Source organism: Mixophyes fleayi, chromosome 6 (assembly GCF_038048845.1).
Source record: "Mixophyes fleayi isolate aMixFle1 chromosome 6, aMixFle1.hap1, whole genome shotgun sequence".
NCBI lineage: Eukaryota > Metazoa > Chordata > Amphibia > Anura > Limnodynastidae > Mixophyes > Mixophyes fleayi.
In genome coordinates, this window is record NC_134407.1 from 172821126 (window position 1) to 172838966 (window position 17841).

The 17841-nt window shown below is 40.1% G+C and overlaps 1 protein-coding gene across 3 annotated transcripts; it reads right to left on the minus strand.

Moving 5' to 3' along the window:
* Positions 1 to 1245: 1245 nt before the first annotated feature.
* Positions 1246 to 17633, minus strand: SGCA (sarcoglycan alpha). 3 transcript variants are annotated; one of them, XM_075177243.1, is made up of 10 exons: positions 17583 to 17633; positions 15570 to 15692; positions 13673 to 13821; positions 13519 to 13591; positions 12666 to 12864; positions 10548 to 10707; positions 4796 to 4995; positions 3532 to 3558; positions 2375 to 2597; positions 1246 to 1452 (listed from the first exon to the last, which is right to left on the minus strand). In XM_075177243.1, exons 1-9 carry the CDS (start codon positions 17611 to 17613, stop codon positions 2408 to 2410), a joined length of 1152 nt encoding a protein of 383 aa, XP_075033344.1. In that variant the 5' UTR covers positions 17614 to 17633; the 3' UTR covers positions 1246 to 1452; positions 2375 to 2407. The 3 variants fall into 3 exon arrangements, with proteins under 3 accessions (XP_075033344.1, XP_075033346.1, XP_075033345.1); XM_075177245.1 differs by lacking the exon at positions 17583 to 17633 and adding an exon at positions 17341 to 17362; XM_075177244.1 differs by lacking the exon at positions 17583 to 17633 and adding an exon at positions 16753 to 16777.
* Positions 17634 to 17841: the final 208 nt, after the last annotated feature.

The window sequence follows — 17841 nt, forward strand, 5'->3', positions numbered from 1 at the left end:
ATAGCAGCACGTACAACAAGAAGTTACAATCAATAAAAAATATGTACTCTTTTTTTCAAATATAGGCTGCTTTACTGTATTTATCCAACCATTTTTTTTATGCGAATGGATTTGTGGTATTGACGGATATCATATGGGTGGAAGGTAGGAAATTGATGGACAGATCCAAATATGACAAAGAAGAAAAGGTAGATTGATATCGCTAAGAGAGAGACAGTGGTAAAGTGGTCAGAGATATAGATATAAGGGCAAGATTGTCAAATGCACCCAGACTGTTGTTTTTATCGATAACTTCAGCACCCTGGCAAAGTGCCATTAGTGTACTAAGTAGCAGGGAACAGTCACAGGATATAGCACCTGTGTGGGTGAGTGAACATTTACAGAGGCCAAAGACTTCAGGAGAGGAAACAAGTGGAACCATGACATGACCGCTCGTCATGGCGAATCTATTTCCCTTACCCATAATGCTTTGCAATTGTAACCATGTGAAAGAATAAAGGTATCCAATAATCCCCCAGAAGAGACAGTGTATAGATAGGATGGTACTCCCAGGAGGAGAAGAGTGTAAGCAAGAGGTTCAATCACAAGACTGCTGTAATCAAGAGATTGCAGCTTGTGACTGTTCCTCCCGCTAACACTCCCCCCTCTGCCACCATCTAAAGTTGGTGATTGGTGATAATTTATTTACCACTATAGTACAAAACCAGCAGAGCCCTGGTAAACTTGTAGCAGCCTCCGGAGCTCTGGCTAGGGGCAGGGGCACCTTAACATGCGGTGTAGTGCAGCTTGAGAAAGAACTAGAGAAGCTGTTTTAGAATAGTCACAGGGATTCACAGGGCAGACTTCAAGACATAGAGCCAGATTCATTAAGGAAAGTAAACCAAAAAAAAAAAAAGTAAATTTGCATTTTGGCAAAACCATGTTGCATTGCAGGGGGGTGTAAATTTAACATGTGGGGAGAGATTTATAGTTGGGATAGAGCATGTCCTAGATCAACTTTAAATTTCAGTGTAATAATAAAGCTATCAAGTATTTGTGTGCTACAGAAAAAACAGTCAGTATTTTCCTTATGTGCAAAATAATAAACTAATTTGCACCCCTTGCATTGTAACATGGCTTTGTCCAGGAGCAAACTTACTCAATTTTTTGCCTTACTTTCTTTAATGAATCAGGCCCATAGTGTTGAGATGAGTGGCAGGTTGGTATAATGAGTTATTAGTTGGTATAATGAGTATATTCCGAATGTGCATTAAAGGTCATTTAGTTTATTGAGCATCTCACTCTGATAAACGTTTATTGCAGTTACATACAGCACACAAGCTACAAAAAGCATTTTCTGCTGCTCCTGTCTTGTCATGTGCAAGAATTGTTCCTGTGCCGTAAGCAGCCTCCTGACATCTGCTTCCCGGATACACAACTTTCTTTTCCGAAGAAAAACATAAGAAATATAGCCTAAGAAAGAAAAATAAAAGAATGACCTGCAGAACAGAGAATGTATTGCTTTTATCCCCACAGACTCAACTACGCTTATTCACAAAATAAAGCTACCATTGAGTGACAGAAGCACTTCATCTAGGGCTGCATTTAGGGGACTTCTATATGTATCAAATCCTGAAAATAATATATATGTATCAGTAGTCAGTCGGGAAGTCATTGTTTGTAACTGCTGAACTGTAATGCAATCACTTCAGTGTTCATTAGGAAAATATATGTATTATAAGAAACAGGGCCGGATTTACCACTAGTCAACCTAGGCAATTGCCTAGGGCCCAGCAGTCCCCAGAGGGCCCTCCCAGGGTCAGTGGTGAGACCAACCTTTAAAAATGGGCCGCTACTTATGGGCCAGTGCTATGTGCTTGCCCCCCTGGGCTAAAGTCTGCCAGCCAGCCCCTGAATAGGGGTACATGTTATGCTAAAAACTATAGTGCTATGGATTTTTTCAGGGAGGGGGCCCCAAACCAGTATCTTGCCTAGGGCCCCATGAGGTCTAAATCTGGCTCTGATAAGAAATAATGCTCCCACAATTGTAAACATATACAGATATTAGAATTCACCTCTGATTTCTATATCCTACTTAAAAACACTTATTTATTGGGAAGATTATTTTTCTATGCAGGGTAAAATTCCTGTGTGTAGGAATTACTGCAGCCAGAGCTTTTTTTTCCTTAATACATTTGACAACAGAAAACAAAATCTAATACTAATGTAATATCAAATAACACACTTCTATCAATGTATAGTAAATTGTACATATGTATTTGTGAATGTGACAAACAGCCTTCTTATAAAAGTCAACTTGTATTTTAGCTTTGATTGGCCTTTTAATACACCTTGATCTCTACCCCTACTCTTAAATGACTCAATGACTACATACCTTGTTGAGCAGTGTGAGGTAAGTGTAGTACATTTACTGCTGAGACAGGATAAGAGGTACACGAGCACTATCGCCTGACAGCTCCATTGGAGATGTCCTTTGTCCTGTGCGAACGTTGAACATGGGAAGCGTGGAGAGAGGTCGTGGGACGTCTCTATTTGAAGCCATGTTCCGAAGCTCCTCCGTGTTGGAGAATATAGACTGCTGGTGAACTAACTGGATTCTGTGAGACACACCAACCAGGTATCACACACATTACATTGTACTTTGATCAATACTAGACAACATACTCTAAAGAAGATCTAAGCCACACTATACAGAGGAGACCGATCTTTGTTCATCTGTTGGGAGTTTCCAGCAGCAAAATAACCATACCATATAATAACAATAAATTTACATAAAGAACATAGCTACATTTCAACAAGTAATCATGCAAAATAACTTTAACTCTACTACTACTGTGTACCTTGAATAGTAAAACTAGGCTCCCATTCGCCCCAGTCGTCATGAAAATGCGAAAGCGTCACACATAATTGGGTTAGGTTTACTGCTCTCTTCACTTAGAGTTGATTCTTACCATTATTTTCCTCATCAACAGCAATAGTTTTGTATTATAAGGAATAAAATTACTTATGCTATAATACATTATAAGGATATTAGAAGGCAATTCACACTTTACTTTTTATTATAAAACATGCTATTATAAAATGACAAAATCCTTCTCAGTGACCTACACCTTAAGCTGGGCAGACCTACATTACATTGAACAACAAACACCGGGATTAGACACAAACACACAACGCTAACACAAAGGGCGGCAGGGTGGCACAGTTGTTAGTAATAGAGCATTGGAGCACTGGGGGCCTTGGATTTAATGCTCTTTCTGTCTTCATATACGTTTTCTACAGGGTCTCCAGTTTCCCCTCACTGTGCAATGACACATTTTGGCTTTTAATTAAACTGAAGCAGGTGTTTGTCTTTGGGGAAATTAGATTGTAAGCGGCTGTGAGGGAGGGTTCGATGTGCCTAAAAAATGTTGTCAGATTGCATAACATTGCGGAATATGTTGGTGTAACATAAACAAAGGATAATAATAATAATAACACAACGCAAACATGCAATGAAAAAATAGAAAACACACAAGTTCTGTAACTTACGCTGCTGTCTCTGCATCTCTCTTCTCTCTTAAAATAAAAATGAAACGTGGTGATCTACATCTAACAATAATATATATAATATACTTATATGTATAACTCAATTATCTAGTTTTAATATGCACGCATGCAGGTCCACCCACAAAGTGGACACTTTCCTGGTACCTTTATACTTTCCACTCTTATTTATACATATTATACCATGCGCTCCAGTCTTGGTTCCCTCCCCTTGGTTCTGTCTCTCTCCTGATATTACTCTGCTAGCGCTGCCGTGCTCAAGATTTCTAGATCTAATAAACATTGCATCCTATAGCATTGTCTACTATATAATTAATTTTCTACTAAACACTACCATGGTGTGATCCACCAACACTGCTTGTCCTTACAGTGACTACTGCTGATGTTTTCTACAATACTGTTTACCTCATGAAGAAAATCTGCAACACTGTCTCCCTCCCAAGGCTGTAATTCCCCCTTCCTCACTGCCACACCATGATATGAACTCTGGACATGACCCCGCTCGTGCTGCAGTCCCTCAGGCATTCCCCTTGACTATGTGATCCCCAACACTTCCTCTCTGTGTTGTGAGCCTCCAATTATTGCTTGCCTGTTTTCTGGTCCCCCAGCACTGCTACCATCCACCATCACTGTTCCCTTCACAATATGATACCCAACACTGCCTCCCTCAGCTCTGCCTCCTTCATGACAAGTTCCCACTACTGCCTGCTACATGATCTGATCTCCCAGTCCTCCTTCTTCCATTATGTCCCCAATGAGATTGAATATTAAAATAATAATAATGCACCACCCACTCTCAATTTGCAATCCACAGCCCTTTCTTTATATTGCTTTCCTCATTTTGTGATCCTCCAGTACTGCCTACTTTATAATGTGATTCTGAAACACTACCTACTTTATGATGTAATCCTCAGCAGAGCTTACCTTATGATGTGATCCTCAGCAGAGCTTACCTTATGATGTGATCCTCAGCAGAGCTTACCTTATGATGTGATCCTCACACCACTGCCTCCTTCATGATATGACCCCAAATCACTGCCTTCCTTACAATGCTAACTTCCTACCCAGCACTTCTTTCCATATGAAGAGTTCCCTTGGTATTGCCTACCTCATTATGTAATCATCCAGCACCACCTCCCTCATAAAGTGATCCCTTACCAATAATACATTGTTTGCTCTTCACATGCATGCTGTAAGTGCTGCATATGTTTTTTCCTAGAGTGTAAAGAAAATTGCTGTAAATACTTACGCCCCTTCTCTACGGCAGCACATGATATAGGTTAGCAGCGCGCACAGGAGCAGAGCGATTAGAATAGGAAGCAGTATAGTGAGCAGATAATCCGGTAGGTAATGGGTTTCACCTAAGGCATCAGAAGGGGGATTAAATTCATTTTCCCACTCCAAAGACCCAGGCATCAGAGGAGTAGGAGATGGTTCAGACTGATCTACCTGTAATATAATGAAAAACGTGAAACTAAGTATATTTCAATTTTCACATGGAATATGGGGAAGTATTCATAAATACAATTCTTGTAAAAAATTAAAGGCTCATCTAAGAACCACAAAAGAATTGCACCACTTCTTCATTTATACAGGTGTGCCTACTTATCCAACTCATGTTATACCAAATGTCTAGAGAGGAGGCCAAGTGGACTTTCAACCTTAACACTAACCGTTCTTAACATTGACCTCGATTTAGGGGCATTATTATATTTTTATGTTTGAACTACTTCCTCCTCGGAAAACATGCCTACGTGACCTCCAGTAAAGCGTCCAACCACAGGGCAACTCCCACTACCATCTCCCACAAACCTGAAGCATGGCAGTTCTTTCATACACATAACATAGTAGACCCAGGAGACCTAAACATCACTATATTGGGGTGAGAATACACTAAACCCCATGTCATCCTCTTCCCAGGTAGTCCTGTATCTATGTAGTGTCTGAGGAAAACTTCACCTCAGGACTTGCAATAACCCTTACCTTAAGGGTATCCTTTCAGCCCATTATGTAACCCTGACTAATGGACTGATTCATTAAAGAAAGTTAAGTATTTATCACCTGGCAGGAGAGTGAAGCAGTCGCATCGTTTTGCAGCTCTAAAATAATCTTGGGGTCTTTCTCTCACCTCAATGATCATATCATGGAGTGGAAGTCAGCATGTATGTAGTGTACCCACTATCATAGGCATTGGTGGTGATAAAGCTGGTCTCCACTGTTTACTGTGTCCAGGTCTTTCTCCCACACAACTGTCTTTGTGGAAAAGCGTCCACTCCTGATTGACTGCTACAGTGCAAACAGGCTCACTGGAAATAAACTCATTTGACATTGGGTGCTCTTCATGAGTGTTCATTTACGTCCATTGAGTTTGTTTCTACTCCCCATATTGATTAAGTTGGATCAATAAAAGAAGATGATTTCAGGTAAGTATACAGAGATATGCCTTACTGCCTCCTCTCTTACTGCCTTCACTGTAAAACCAACAATTTACATCAACTACATTTTTCATACCACCATTTCTAAATTTTGTACCTCCTCTTCTAAATCTCCACTTATTAAAGTTATTTTATCGCTTACCAATAATCATTGTCAACTGCGATTTGTTGTGGTTCCAACGCTCAATTAGATTTAATAGCAGAATAGCAGGATGCAAAGAATAACAGTTCAGTAAAATAAGTACAGCCGATTACATACGCAGGCGCTCTGGATCCAGCATACAGTCATTCAATCCTGAAGTCTGTGGTCAAGAAGACTGTATGATAGTCCCAGAGCTCAGTTTATATACAGTTGGTGTTACATTGAAAACAATAGAGATGGCTTGGCATGTTTCCATTGGTTCAGGCTTCAGGACAGTCTGGTATAATGCAGGACATAGGTATACTCTCTAAACAGCTGCATACGTATCTTCCTGCCGAAAACCTGGCTCAAACTGGTCTATTTGCATTACACACACAATACCATTCTGATCATTAATTCCCTATCATCCATAACTCGCATACGCAAGGTGTGAACTCTTGGTCGATAGGAACAAATCTCTGAGGATAAATAGGGGATTAGAATGATACCAAACATGTTACCAAACACACCAAAATATGTTTCCTGTATCCTGAACCTTAGATCTCAATAAAGTGCTTTTAACATTATTATGTTTAACTATAAATCCTACTAAATCTGACTATAAACGACTGTGTGTTGGACCTATTCTAAGGTGAACTATTTACAAGAGAATGACTATTCATATTTTGGTTATTTATTACTGTGGTAACACCTTGTAGTGCATGCTGGCACCTATAGTGTCACAAATACTTGCACTACATTTAACATTTTCCCCCCCGATACTTAAGGGGGGAAAATACTCTGTAGGTGTGGGGGCCCAATTGTATTTTCAGTCCTCCTACCCTTAAGGACCATGTCCAATACTGACTAGTTTCTCATCCGGTTTTATCACGCGGTTTAGTAGCTCCTGCGGTTTGGCTTTGAAAACTGTATACAATGTGTGGTGGTTAGCAAATATAACATTCACTGCAATACACTAATACAGCGTGGGATAGCACTAGCCCACTTTAAAAAAGAAAAAGACGGCATGGCTTTCCTACAGTAAACCCACTTGGAGAGCCCCCATTTATCTCTGATAGACAAACAATTTACCCGGCTATTATTCACTTCTACCTATAGCAAGCATATGTGAGTAGCCATCCTCATACATAACAGAATACCCTAAACCATTATGAGACATTATTGTTATGGGCGTGTATCAAAACCTAACATTAGCCTAAATATATGCTCCTAATACTCTTTAATTCACTTTTTGTTTTTTACTAAACAAATTGTCACAAGTGGCAGAGCAGAGGGTGATTCCATGAGGGGATTTTAACATTGTGTAAGACCCCATATTGGACAAGACCCTGACAAAGCTCCCAGTGACTAGCCCATCTACAGAAGCCAGCAAAATAACATTGCGCCTTAAACTCCATGGTTTCCATGATACCTGGAGAGTCAAACATGACACTGCCAAAAACTACACCTATTACTTAAATATCCATAATACTTTTGCATGCCCAAAAGTTGATAGGGCAGGTCGAAAGGTTAAAATGAGGTTAAAGCTGGGAAAAAACAAGGACCAGCATGCCTGACACGGGTTCAAACATTGAGCTGCTTGCAAATAACTTAAAATTCTTATGGTCCGTGTACACAGTAACAGCATGCTCAGCCCCTCTAACAAGTGTCTCCACTCCTCTAAGGCAGTCTTAATGGCCAATAACTCTTTATCCCCGATGCTGTAGTTTAGTTCACTAGTGGAAAATCTTCTAGGACAAAAACCACAGGGATGAAACTTCCCATTAGAATCTTTTTGTGAAAGAATGGCTCCAATACCAATGGAGGAACCATCAACCTCAACTAAGAAAGGCCGAAACAGATCAGGCTGTTGCAAAATAGGGGCAGAAGAGAATGCCCTTTTTAAAATGACGATAATAATTGGCGAACCCAATAAAATGTTGAATCTCCTTGAGATTCAAGGGTTGTGGTCAATTGGGGATGGCAGCAACCTTTCCTGGATCCATGGATAGGCCGGCACCAGACACAATATAACCTGAGAAACCTCAAAGTCACACTTCTCCAGTTTGCAATATAGATGGTTGAGACTTAGTTGAGAGAGGACCTCCTTGACGTGACCTCGGTAAGACTCTAGATCCTTGGAGAATATTAAACTGTCATCTAGTTAGACAACCACCGAGATATAATAGATCTCAGGAAAATCTCATTAATTAACTCCTGGAAGACCGCCGGGGCATTGCACAGGCCAAAAGGCATCACTAGATTTTCGTAGTGGTCATCCCGGGTGTTAAAGTCGGACTTCCATTCATCGCCCACACGGATCCTAATCAAATTGCAGGCCACTCTGAGGTCTAATTTGGTGAACTCCGTGGCACCTTTGATCCAATCGAATAATGCGGAGACAAGTGGTATAGGGTAGCTATTTTTCATGGTAATGGCATTGAGTAATCTGTAATCAATACATGGCCTCAGTGAACAATCCTTCTTGACAAAGAAAAATCCTGCACCAGCGGGTGAGGAAGACTTCTGAATAAATCCTCATTTGAGGTTCTCAGAGACATATTCAGTCATAGCTTAAGTCTCGGGAAGGGAAAGAGAGTAGGTTCTGCTCCGAGGAATCTTCTTTCCCGGAATAAGCTCAATGGGACAATCCCAGGGGCGATGGGGTGGAAGAATCTCAGCAGCAGTCTTGCTGAAGACATCTTCGAAGGAGGCGTACTTTGACGGAAGCCTATTACCGGGTTTCAAAATGTGACATCCAGTGGAGAGGTGTCCAGTGAGGCAGAAGTGATGAGGCACCAGAATACTGAGAGGAAGTCTGGATGCAGCGGTGCAAAGGGTATTCAGCAGATCCGTGTCAAAACCAGAGACACATTCACAGCAAAATCAGAAGCAGGAGAATGGTCAGGAAGCAAACAGATCAACTTTGAACCCACGTCAGACTCGCGAGTCAGAACCAGGAATCACTCTAAGCCAAAGTCAGGAACCAAAGGAGAAGTCAGGAACAAGCCGGGGTCAGAATCCAAATGAGCAAGATACACAGGAACAAATGCTGAAGCAAGGCTGAACACCAAATGCTCTGGCACCCTAATGGAGTCAGAGTGATCTTTAAATATAGGGAAGTGTTACCTGATAGGTGCTGCAGTTTTCAGTGGGAGGAACACAACCAACTGCTAGACAGGAAGAGAGTGTTTCTTGTCGCTCTGCGACAGCTCTGCACATGTGTGCGGATTGGAACTGGGGAACGTCTCTTGTCGCTATGCAATGGAATACCAAGCTCTGTGTATGCATGCGAATAGAAACGGAGAATGTCCCGTCGCTATGCAACGGGACGTGGGCATCGCAATGGGGCAGGCGCCAATATAGAGGCAGAAGCAAGACGGCGCCTGACAGGCACGAGGTTCTTGCAATAATACCACAGGTCTTGATCACAGGATACCAACTGAGAGGTGGTGAACTGCAGAGAACTGATGCAATGTGATCCCTGGAAACCAAATAGCTTGAGGACAGGACCGATAATGAGGCAACATAGGGTATCGATGTGCAGACGGAAGCCAGAGAGAACAGCCTACGGTAAGGAGACATGAAGATCTGGCACCTTAGTAGAGAAGCAGGTGCTTTAAATAGACAGAGCTGACAGGCAATTAGCCAATCAAGAGAATGCAGGAAGTTTTGAAAAGACCAGGTGTGCGCATGCTCAGTTCAGACCAGCAAGTGAATGCAGGGAGTGAGAACCAAGGGAAACCGGTAAGAACAGTAACCAGAATGAAAGGTAGCTGGTGCAATGTGTGACAACGCTGGTTTTCTGCTGCAACTCTTGCTGCAGCTGGGGGGCTAGTTTAAGTTCCGAATACTAGCGCTGACAGATAAGTCTGTATGCGCAAACATGTGCATGCAATCAGGAGCAACTGTAAAAATGTATTTTATGTACAGTAGACATTAAGGACAGCCTAAAAAATGTTTTTCCAAGGAAAAAAAAATATTAAAGCTATTTTTAAAAAAATTCCATCTATAATCATAAATGACTATGTTATTGACCGGTAACATTAATTGCTTAATATTTTTTTTTTCTCTGCGTTCTTTTGAGATTTTATTTTCCATATAGGTATTGTACATATCCTGCAGTGTCTGGTCTAGTAGAGCAGAGTAAACCTACACCCATAGTCATCACTACACGTATCTGTAGATCTGTTCCTTGTTGACTTTGGGAATATGCAGAGCCAATTTACACACTGTTTAAAACAAATGTACGATGCACTCAGTATGCATGCCTTAATGACTCAGGACCTGTATGCTCAATGAATGACTACATATCCCCTGTAGAGCACTGCATAATTTGATTTTTCTTTAAATTCGGTTCAGCTGGTGACCTGTGCTGTTTGTGACACTATTATGAATTCCTATGCCACCTGGTGTTCATATCCAGAACTACACCTAGTACTCACCAAGCTTACATTGCACCAATCTATGGTGAAATCATTTGCCAATAGTTCAATGCATAAGTCTGGCTTCAATCCTTTCTGACACTGCTGTCGGATCAGTGGACTCTGGGTCTCATAAAGACATTCCGGAAATGGGACAACCGATCCCACCTTTATAAACACCCTGTAAAGAAGAGGTAAATACATCAGGTACTTAATACAAAGGAAACTGTGAACATCTTGGTTTTATTGATTAGTCTAATTATCATCGGTGCTCAGAATAAGGACACATTTTGAGTCTAAGGCAGAAGAGGACAAATGAATGACCTGGGTGTTTGTGACAGTGTGTTTGGTTATTTGTTATAATTTATGTTATTAGATCAATTATGTAAAATTTAGCACGCCCCCTTTTTTTTATTAAATTGCAGCTAATGCAGCATCATGTATAAAATGTTTAGTTGCGATTCCAAATAATGCCTGTTATTTAAAGGATTGCTACAACTGCATATTTGAACAATTGAATTTAAACAAATGATGAAATTCTTCTTATATGTAAACAGGATGAAAATGGATTTTTTTTTTAATGGAAATGATGGTAAATGCTGAAAGATTACTTTCTGGAAGTGGGAATGAAGTAATTACATTAATATTGCACAGATGTTTTTGCTGTAAATATTAAAGCTTGTGTTGGCTCTTAATCTATTATCTCTTCTAATGTACCTGTTACAGTAACTACTATACGGTATAGGACCACATGATGATATTAGTGGGATATGTAAAGGGAAATCACTTGTAAGATTATCACTGTTTATACAGCTATTATTTATAGGAATTTATATGTATATTAACATTGTCAGCATAAATGTCTTTGATCATTTGAGATTTATTTTCTCAGTCATGTTGTTTAATTTTTTCTTGACATGCTCGAACCGTCCAAATATCAATTCTTGAACCCATTTGGCGAACAGGTTCGAAAATTCAAAAATTTGCAGGAATTTCTTGAATTTTAGACTTATTAAAACAACTGAGCTAAATTTGAGAAAGTCAAACAGGTGTCAATCATGTTTGAGCTTGTTGGACCATGAACAAGACGGTTTGCACAGGCATGAACATGTTTGAGCTAAATTTGATACATGTTGACCATTTTTAATTGAAAATGGAGATACTTGAACGAGGAACGAGGTGTGATTAAAAAAAAAATTTAAATACTTTTTTATTAATTAAAAACATTTAGGGCTAGATTTACTAAACTGCGGGTTTGAAAAAGTGAAGATGTTGCCTATAACAAGCAATCAGATTCTAGCTGTCATTTATATAGTGCACTCTACAAAATGACAGCTAGAATCTGATTGGTTGCTATAGGCAACATTCCCACTTTTTCAAACCCGCAGTTTAGTAAATATACCCCCTGGGAGTAAATGTATCAAGCTGAGAGTTTTCCGGCGGGTTTGAAAAGTGGAGATGTTGCCTATAGCAACCAATCAGATTCTAGCTATCATTTTGTAGAATGTACTACATAAATGATAGCTAGAATCTGATTGGTTTTTCAAACCCGCCGGAAAACTCTCAGTTTGATAAATTTACCCCCTAGTGTTTAAAAAAAACAAAAAAAAACACTAATTTTAACGTGACAGGTGAATGCCATTCTTGAATGAGAATAGTAAACGTAAATGGCGAACCTCAAATGTGATCAGCGAACATGAATGGGAGGTTTTAAACCACAAATTCCAATTAGGGTCTGCTGACAACTGTACTGAGAACACGACTGTGGCCATTGAGCATCAGTGGTAGTGTGGAAGTCTGAACGGAGAACAATGAAATATAAGAGTCTATGGCAGGGCCATGCTGGCAAAAGGGCAGCAGGGACATTTGCCCCCTGGAGCACTTATTTTTAATAGATGAGGGTCAGCCTGGAGGGATGGAAGAAGCGTCCTTGTGTGTTGACATTTTATGGAAACAGATTTCCTACATGAGTCATACCCTGACATGAGCCGTCACTTATGTTGTAGTGTCATGAGCAATTTAGTGTCTTCCCTGCTTTCTAGGAATGACACAGTATAGACTGGCAGGGGTGGGGTGCAGTCGTATGTAAATGTTTGGAAGGGGCACAAGGGAAAAGGTAAGAATGCTGTGTACAAATACCCCTCTTTATGTCCTGGTAGAGGAAGCGGTATTCTCCCACCCTTGTCCAGCGCTGATGTTATGTTAATGACAGAAAGTCTCTGGGTACTCCAAATATCCTGTAAGGGGATCTGGAAGTTGTGCTGGGATTCTGGTGGGAGCATCTCTTCCACATCCATATTTTCAATCAAGAATTCAGCTTGATATAGGGGTGGCACATCTTGAAGTTGATAATGGAAATGAACAAATGATTAATATGGACAACAATAGCTGATTTGACCTGAGATGGGGTAAGATGAGATACATTGCACGATCACGTGAGCATCAATATCAGATGTGTGAGGGGTCATGCAGGCTGGTGGAGGAGGTTTGTGAGTCAGCAATATCTCTGATGGTCTGACCTGATGGACAGGCAAAGGTGACAACTATCGGGAAAGGATAGGGTATAAGGGTAGATAGAGTTGGTAGTAGGAGAAAACAGAGGAATATATTTAAAGCAAAAACTCATTACACAAATCTAGGACAGGCCATTGATCAATGCTGAAAAGTAGCACAACATTGGGGACCTTGAGTGATTCAATATTTGGGGTTATATTTACTAATATACCCCAAAAAAAGTGGAGATGTTGCTATAGGCAACATCTCCACTTTTTCAAACCCCGCAGTTTAGTAAATATACCCCCTAGACTTTTTGTTCACAAAAGCCACCCCATACTTCCATGTGAGAGCCTTCCTCCAATAATAATACTCAGTGCATGTTATGGGTTTGGCTGAGAGTGAACAAGAGCAAAGAGATTGGAAGCACTAACAAGACAGTTTTCACAGAAAAGTAGACACCATTTTGACTATTCCTTTAAGAGCGGGAATCACTTACCAGCTGCAGAGCGAATGTGGAAAATTATTTTTTCTTGAAAAACTTCAAATGTATGTCTGTTATACACAGTTACCTACAGATGAATAATTGAGCAATAGATTAGGATGACCAGTTGATATGGATCTATTACCATTCCACAGTATAATTATTTTACTTCTATCACTTGTTTCCCTGGCTTGGTCGGAGATCCATACAAATAAGCGCTGTGCCAGGGAGAGCGCTGGGTATACCGTAACCATCGTGGCAGGTCAGGGAACCCTTCCAAATTAGTGCGAAAAGAAAAAGGGTGAATGTGGACATTACCTGAAGACAGAAGAGATAGAATATGATGGAGTTGGATAAAAGTCCCTCTTTACAGAAATAACAAAAAAAAAAATCACATTTACATTAGTTAAAAGTCTTCTTATTTCATATACTGTTGATGACTCAATCAATGTGCTGTTATTTGCTTCCTGGGAATGACAGGCAACATCTGTGTAGGTGCAAACATTGAACATGACATTCACGGTAACTTTGTAATACTGAGGGGGTACGTGCCCTGGGCCCCCCGTCCTCCCCCTTAATGCCGCGGCCAGAGACAGTTATTAGTCTCATGCATTTCTTTTTAAATGCCTGAGGCTAATCCTTCTGTACAGACTCCGCAGAGCACTTAAACAGCTTTCCCAGGAGTCTGTATAGAAATATTAGCCTCATACATTTAAAAGCATGAGACTAATAACTGCCTCCGGCAGCCCCTGCAATGAAAACTTTGGCGGAGGAGGGGGGCTGCAATGTAACCTATGAGGGAGGAGAGGGGCTGCAATGAATCCTATGGGGGAGGAAGGGGGCTGCAATAAAGCCTATAGTGGAGGGGGGCTGTAATGAAACCTATAGTGAAAGGGGGACTGCAATGAAACCTATAGTAGAGAGGGGGCTGCAATGCAAGAGGCATGGAAGGGAAATGAGAGAGATTTGCGGGTAACAATAACATAGTTTTTTTTCTTGTGAATGATGACACTATGCCCTTAATGTAAGAATATAGGGGCACCCCTGTTCTAAATGGCCCAGGTTTCCCAAAGCCTAAATCCTGCTCTGATGGAGAGACACTTGTCACACAGAGAAGCGTGGAGGAAATCCTATAGAAATGCATCAAGTTATGCCAACCATTGTGCAAAGCCTGTAGCTGAGGCAAAGAGAATCAGGATGTCCATCACTGACCAAATGCTACTGTTTTTGATGTATTGATATGCAGTGAGTCACCTTTCCTTAAAGCTGCACTACCACCTGGAGTTAAATAGCTCCTCCCACTCCCATGATACCCTATGCAGCCAGTTTTCCTGGGGCTTAGTGGTTAGTGTCTCAGCCCCGGAAGAACACTGGGACTGTGTGATACTGTGGAGAGGAGTTGTGAACAGAAGAACCAATGAGAAGCCCCAGATCACTCCCCTGCCACAGCCATTTTGTAGTGGTGAACTTAAATGTTCACCACTTTATGTGATAATGGAGCTATAAGAAAAGTCATTTACCATTTTGGGGTATTCTATTTCTTATTTAAGCCATATGGAGCAAATTGTGGCAAATACTTCAATAATTTGATTCATTATTTTTAATTTTAAGAATTTATTGTCCCATATCCCTGGGCAACTTTTCAAGTGGCTGAAAACTCTCTAATAGTGACCCTAGTCATTTATCAGATTTGTTACACTGTTTCTGGAGCCTCCTGTCTATTTTGAATGCTATAGAGGACACAATTTAGATTCCCTTGTCACTTAAACAGAAACAATCAGATCGGTGATATCACTTGTTCGTAGAGAATTCATTGGCTGCTTTCTCATGAACAATGGTTCAGCTCACAAAATGGATGCCTCCACTGTGCACTTTAAAGTGGACCCATCACCCACACATAAAGCACACTCTTGAACATCAACTAAGGATTTGTTTACTTGACTGTGTATTAAAAACGAAAAAGGAACTTGGGCAACATTGAAATGTTGACTTAAACTTTTAGCAGGGGTTAAAATCCCCCAAAAACCTCAGTCTATTCGTAGAGAATGTCTCTGTCTTTCACTCACCAGATTTATTTAGAAACTGTTGCTGGTAATCCTCAGTGTTCAGCTTGTGTACAAAGAGAGAGCCTACTGACGGGTAGACATTCTGATTGCAGAGACAGCCCACAAGAGACAGCCAGATGGGCACTAGACAGGAAAAGAGAGCGAGCGATAAAACTCTTCAGCAAATGGGGCACCGTATAAAAGTTTACTTTGCTGGACTCCACAACTACCATGTATGACACTTACAGAGAACACAGAAGCATAGAAAAAGACTATAAAGAACACAAAGCCAGACATAACCTTCAGAAACTGTGTACCACGAATGGTTAGTAACCTATAGAGTCAGTATTACACTGGTGATATGTATTGTTACATACAGTATACACTCAATATACTGTAGCTCCCAGATAATCAAAACCACTATTTGAGTTCTATAATGAACTCTCACTAGTCAACCTAAGCAGCAGGATAAAGTGTACCTACTATATATCTATATTATATCTATAGCTTGTAAGCTTGCGAGCAGGGCCTCTGTCTGTATGTATTACCCAGTATTGTTTTGTTAATGTTTGTTCCCAATTGTAAAGCGTTACGAAATCTGCTGGCGTTATATAAATAAATGTTGATGATGATGATATCTGTATTTTAACTCAAACCTTAATTATAGCTATATCTGTATTATATCTATATATTAACACAACATCAGCTCATTAACATAGCCAGTATTAAGAAGTAGGAACATTGTCAGAAACAAAAATTTCTAGAAAGAAATCTTTAAAAACCTTTAAAATCTAGAAATCAGATGTGGTCGCTGAACAACTATGTATAGTACAATCATCATAGCTCACATTAACATAATTTACTCTAGACTTCAGATAATACACAAAGCACCAGTCACAATATATAGCATGCCCAACATCTCTCATAATCTAAATGTACACTATAATATACAATAATCGCCTATGTACGGTGTTAGCTATATTAACAATATATAAAATTGTAAAGCGTTATGGAATTTGCTGGCGCTGTGTTGATGATGATGATGATAGCATTGGTAATAGCATTTAGTCATAGTATACGCATATACAATTATAACTATAGGAACAGAATGTTGTATTATAATTCCATACATACATTTTAAAACAGGACAGCAGCCGATTATACTGTACATTAGACATGAGTAAATACATAGAAATGTACATACACTTGTACATTTAGCTACATAGCTTTGTGCGTTCACACATATATAGCATACGCAGACCTGCTCACAGTTACAGCTTTGTACCATTGATCTAAAATAAACACAAGAATGATTTACCACTCACTGGAAGGGCATAAATTAATTTACATTTACATTTGAACCAGAGATATCTCTAAATATACACACATTCACCCACGTGACTGCATTTATTTATATCTCTGGGATATATATAGAGCAGAGCTGTCAAATCTGAGCCAAAGAGGGCAAAAAAAAAACCAGAAATAAAGAAGGAGATATTAGACAGATATACACAGTGGGCCTGATTCAATGAGGAAAGTTAAGCAAAAAATTGAGCACATTTTCTGGACAAAACCATGCTGCAATGCAAGGGGTGCAAATTAGTTTATTATTTTGCACATAAGGAAAATACTGGCTGTTTTTTCATGTAACACACAAATACTTGATAGCTTTATTTGTACACTGAAATTGAAAGTTGATCTAGGACATGACCTACCCCAAATATAATTCTGCAATCACATTTTAAATCTACCTCTCCCTCCAATGCAACATGGTTTTGCCCTAGTTACTTACTTTTGCTTAACTTTCCTTAATGAATCAGGCCCAGTGATGTTATCTGATGAGATGATGTGGTGGAGGTTAGCAGAGGGAAGGGAGAAGTTTGGAAACAGTAAACTCAAGAGAAAAACAGAGAGACAGAGAAAGAAAAGGATAAGCAGAGCTCACACAGGTACAGGTAAAATACACACATAGGAGGTGTGGGGTGACAATCAGGCTACATGCATACACACAGACTCAGTATAGCTGGGACGTGCCTGTCAGTAGACCCACTCTCGCTGCTGCCATATCTCCTGTGACTACAGAGGACAGGGGTAGAGTGACAATAGCAGCTGGAAGGGGAGGAGAGACATAGACCGTAGTGACATAGGGACAGTGGCATGCCTGGGCCTAACCGCAATGTTATGAATGCACTGACCATTTATATTGCAAGTTCCTCTAACATTCAGTTAGTAATACATCTGGTTTTGCTGAAAAGTAAAGTGCACATTGTTTATATACTGTAAATGATGATGC

Excerpts from the sequence above, each read along its gene's own strand:
- SGCA (XM_075177243.1), bottom strand. The coding sequence starts at position 17,613 with ATGGCAGCAGCGAGAGTGGGTCTACTGACAG. Across the intron at positions 13,592-13,672 it reads CAGGGAAACAAGTGATAGAA|GTAACTGTGTATAACAGACA; the intron begins GTAAAATAATTA and ends ATTCATCTGTAG. Across the intron at positions 3,559-4,795 it reads TGCTGCCGTAGAGAAGGGGC|AGAGAAGAGAGATGCAGAGA; the intron begins GTAAGTATTTAC and ends TTTTATTTTAAG.